Below are 4,596 nucleotides of genomic sequence, written 5' to 3' on the forward strand. Positions count from 1 at the left end.
AAGCCTGAGTAGCACCGACTCTTTCTGTTCTAAGTACTACTAAAGAAAACTCTCTCAATGCATTACAGCGCAGCCAAACAAAAGGTACCGCAAAAACCTTATGCCGCACGCACAAGAACACAACAACCAAAAAAGCTACACGGTGCAAAGCTGGCTCAGCGAAACTGACTCGAGCGGAACCTAAATCGGAGCTCGCCGACCAAATACATAGTCATTATTACATGAGGCATCGAGGTGCAACCAAGCTGAGCGTATACATGGATAGCGATATTACCAAGAGCTAAGGTCAACACAGAGAACAGGTAGTATGACCGCAATGGCCTCGATCACAGCTAGAGGACGAGAAAGCAGACCGCAACTGAACATCTCCCCCTTCACTCACGAATGGTGAGTACGAGGTATAACCGCAGTAATGTGCTATGAAAGCGAGCAAACTAGAACCTACAGGTATTGATCAGAACCGTCTCGAACAAACTAAGAGAAATAGATAGAGAAAAACAAAACAAGACAAGTGTCACACTCATGCACATAGCTATTGCAAACATTGCTCGAGAGTCACACTGCGATACTTAGCTGAGATAGCGTTACCGCCCGATGTCACCAGGCTGCTCAATTATCCGCCATATCGAGGATTGGAATGAGCCGGTGGATGGATCGGCGGTAGGTCTTGCCACGCAGGCAGACGTCAACTACTCTGACGCAGCCATCAGGGCCGGGGAACGTGTTGCACACTCTGCCCATGGGCCACTTGCCGTGCGGCGTGTCAGGCTCCATGCACAGTACGACGTCTCCAACTTCCACATTCTTCTGCGCCCGACGCCACTTCTTGCGAGCGTTGAGCAATGGCACGAACTCCGTGAGCCACCGTGTCCACACTTCCTTCAGGAGCTGTTGAACTAAGACGTAGCGCTCTCGGGGGTGTACCCGGTCCCTTGCATCTGCGGCCAGCTCAAGAGGCAGTGGAGGGCTGAATTGTCCAGCAAGGAAATGCTGTGGTGTGAGGGCTTCCGGATCCTCGGGGTCTGCAGACAGTGGCATCAGCGGGCGGGAGTTGCTTAGCTCTTCGGCAATGACAAACGCCGTGTGCAGCTCCTCATCGGTGATGTCGGCTTTGGCAAGAGTCGAGTGTAGGGCTCTCTTTGCGGCCTTGATCATTACTTCGAATGCACCACCAAAGTGTGGCGCGCGAGGAGGGTTGAACCGCCATCTCACTCGGTTGCCGGCCAGGCTTCGGGCAATCTCTCGGCGGTCAAGCTGCTCAACTGCCTCTCGCAACTCACGGGCTGCTGCTGAGAAATTCGTACCGTTGTCGGTCACTATCTGCTGGGGCGTGCCGCGCCGCTTGGTGAACCGGGTCAGAGCCAAGAGAAAACCATCGGTATCCAGAGAGTATACCAACTCCAGGTGGCAGGCTCTCGTTTCCAGGCAGGTAAACAGGCATAGGTAGCGCTTTGCCTGGGCTCTGCCCCGCCCTTGCTTGGTCTGAAATGGGCCCGCAAAGTCGATGCCACATGAAGTGAATACCTGCAGGGACCCAGCCGTACGGATGTCGGGTAGCTGACCCATAATCTGGGATGCTGGTGGCCTCCACTGTCGCCGGCATCGAACACAAGCTTGGTGCACAGTTACTGACAGACCGTTGACTATCCAGAACCTCTCGCGCAACTTGGCCAGGAGGTGCTGAGGACCAGCGGCATGCTTGCAGACTCGGTCCTGCTGCTCAACAATCAACCTAGTGACAGTGTGCTTAGCAGGCAGAATGACTGGCTGACGCAACCGATAGGGCAGATGGCTGGATGCTTTCAGTCGACCTCCCACCACCAAGAGCTGCTTCCGCGACGAGTCGAGCTCTGGTCCTAGTGCAGCAAGTGGGTCTTGCTTTTGCACTGGCCTGCCGGCTGCTAACTGATGCCTTGTGGAACCATATACATCAATCTGTGCTTGCAGTACCCAGTGGTCCTCAGCTGCCTGTAGCTCTGACGCTGCTAACTCTGGCACTGCAAGCACTGATGTGGCAGTTGTCACCTGCAACAGTGCAATGACCTCGTTGATCTCTCCGTTCTCTCCGTGGGGATGGCCTTCCCCCTTCGTGGCAACGCGGCGTCTGCAGTTGCAGATAAAGCGTTGGCACCACGCTGTTATGCGAGCCAACTGCTGCCATCTTGAATACTGCTCCGGTTGGAGTCGTTCCACCACGGCGGCACTTGTGAAACCCTTCTCAGCCATGAACGTTGATTCTCGTTGAACCTCTCCAGGGAGGTCCACTGTTTGGACAGGCTGCGGTTGTTGTGGCCAAGTGTCTGCGCTCTTGGCAAGGAACTTGGGACCATGCCACCATTCTTGATCACTCGCCAATGCCTCCGCTGCTAGCCCACGCGTACCCTTGTCGGCCGGATTCTGTTTTCCGGGAACATGTTGCCACTGGGACGGCTTGGTGGCACGTTGCAGCTCGGACACTCGGTTGCCAATGTCCACCTTGAATCGACGGCTGCGCGACCGGATCCATCCCAGAACATTCATCGAGTCGGTCCAGAAGGTGTGTTCGGAAATTGGCACATCCAACGCATCACCGACTTCGCTGCTGATCCTCAGTCCGAGCACTGCTCCACGAAGCTCCAGCTGTGGAATGGTCTGACGACGGGTCGGCGCTGTCTTGGCCTTGGCCATGGCAAGTGTCACTCGCACCGCACCCGAGCTATCTTCAGCTCGAACGTAGGTGGCGGCTGCAATAGCGCGGTTGGACGCGTCCGTGAAGGTATGGATGGATACGGATGATGCTGATGATGCCTTGAAGCTGCGCGGCGCTGCTATCGCTGCTAGGGCTGGCAGTTCGCCAAACCACGCCTTCCACTTAGTGGCTACTGTTGACGGGAGCTCATCATCCCAAGACAGGCCGAGAAGCCACGTATCCTGCAGTAGGACGCGCGCTCGGATGATGAATGGCGAAATCTGGCCACGTGGGTCGAAAGCTGTCGCGACACCACTGAGCACGGATCGTCTAGTGAGTTTTGAAAGCTGAGGTTGCTGGAAGCGGAAGGTGAAGGTGTCCTGCTTTGCTGACCAGGTTACTCCCAGTGTCTTCGTTGTTGGCAGGGTGCAGTGCACATGGTCGCCGACGTTGACCACTGTGGACGCTGCGCGATCTGCTACCGGAACGCTTTCCACGACCTCTGCGCTATTAGACAACCACTTGCGTAAGTGGAATCCACCGTGAGCTAGGATCTCCTGACAGTGCAAGCGGCTTTTCACAGCGTCCTCGACTGTGGGCCTCGACGCAAGCAGATCATCAATGTAACGGCTGCGCTCCAGAGCTTCTATAGTGTGTGCTGGATACTCAGGGCCGAACCGACGCAACACTTCTTGGACCGCCCTGCCTGCCAGGTACGGAGAGGCCTTGATACCAAACACCACGCGCTGAAACTCATAGACGTGTGCCGGGCCGTCGTCGAACCGCCAGAGGAAACGGTGGTACTTGCGGTCAGATTTCCTGAGCATCACTTGCAAGAACATCTCCGAAATATCAGCTACGAGTGCCACCGGTTCAGAGCAGAAACGAATCAGGACCTTGACGAGGTCTGTCTGAAGTGCCGGGCCACTGTGCATCTCATCATTGATAGAGCGGCCGTCCCATTTGGCTGCGGCGTCGAAAACTATCCGTACCTTGGTGGTCTCTTTGTCATCTCGAACCACTGGGAAGTGGGGGAGAAACCATTGATTGTCGCCGTCACCGTCTACCTCTTCACTGGGTACTTCGCGGATGTATCCCTTGGCGAGATGACTCTGCATAACGTCATGGTACCGTTGCCGTACACTCGGACGGCGGCTTAGCGAGTGCTCCAGGCTGCGCAGTCGCTGTGCGGCTTGCGGACGATTTGAGGAAACGTGAGGCTCCATCTCAATCCACGGAACGCCGAGCTCCACTCTGCCACTGGCAAACTGCGCCGTGGCAGTTGTACGCTCTTCGACTTGCCTATCGTCTGCTGATGGCATGCTGTCGTAACTGGGTGGCCTCGTGCCAGCTGACTCCATCTCAAGGTGATTTCTGACGAGTACCTCGAGGCTCATCTCTTCTGAGGTCGGCGTGACAACTGCTGAAAAACTGGCCGGGCTCGACTCAGCTCTCCCTGGGCTCAGACATACCCAGCCTAGTGGAGTGTGCCGGGCAATTACATGGCTGGGGTGCTGTGTGGTAATCTCTTCCAGCACAGTATGAAGCTGGATTGCATTGAGGCCGATCAGCACGTCAATCTGCCCACTGCACACGGCTGGAAATGGTATGTCCTTGAGGTCCTCACAGGCATGCTTGGTTGTACTCCAGTCAACAGGTTTGACACTAGGGCACACCGATGGCATGGCCCAAGCACGGAACTCAGATGCCGTTGAGCCGTCAACTGCCTCAACGGAGATAGTCACATGTTCAAACACTCCGCTCACTACCTCACCACTCAAGACCGATGCGGTTAGTGGCTCGCGTGGGCCGTCTGCTCCGACTGCTGAGGCAATGTGCTGCCGAACGTACTACGGCTGGTTGAAGATTCCGGGTCTAAGAGTGCCGTCCCTCTTACACATCTGTCACGGTACTTGAAAAGAACCGGT

General features: G+C 55.8%; 1 protein-coding gene across 1 annotated transcript; it reads right to left on the bottom strand.

The window, feature by feature from the left end:
- Positions 1–609: 609 nt before the first annotated feature.
- Positions 610–4,065, bottom strand: LOC135806768 (uncharacterized). Its single transcript, XM_065320996.1, has one exon. The coding sequence runs from the start codon at positions 4,063–4,065 to the stop codon at positions 610–612; it is 3,456 nt and encodes a 1,151-aa protein (XP_065177068.1).
- Between the last annotated feature and the right edge of the window lie 531 nt (positions 4,066–4,596).

Source organism: Sycon ciliatum, chromosome 1 (genome assembly GCF_964019385.1).
Source record: "Sycon ciliatum chromosome 1, ocSycCili1.1, whole genome shotgun sequence".
In the NCBI taxonomy this organism is placed as follows: Eukaryota; Metazoa; Porifera; class Calcarea; order Leucosolenida; family Sycettidae; genus Sycon; species Sycon ciliatum.

Bases quoted from the DNA above. Each gene is read 5' to 3' on its own strand.
- LOC135806768 (XM_065320996.1), bottom strand. From the start codon at position 4,065: ATGAGCCTCGAGGTACTCGTCAGAAATCACCTTGAGATGGAGTCAGCT.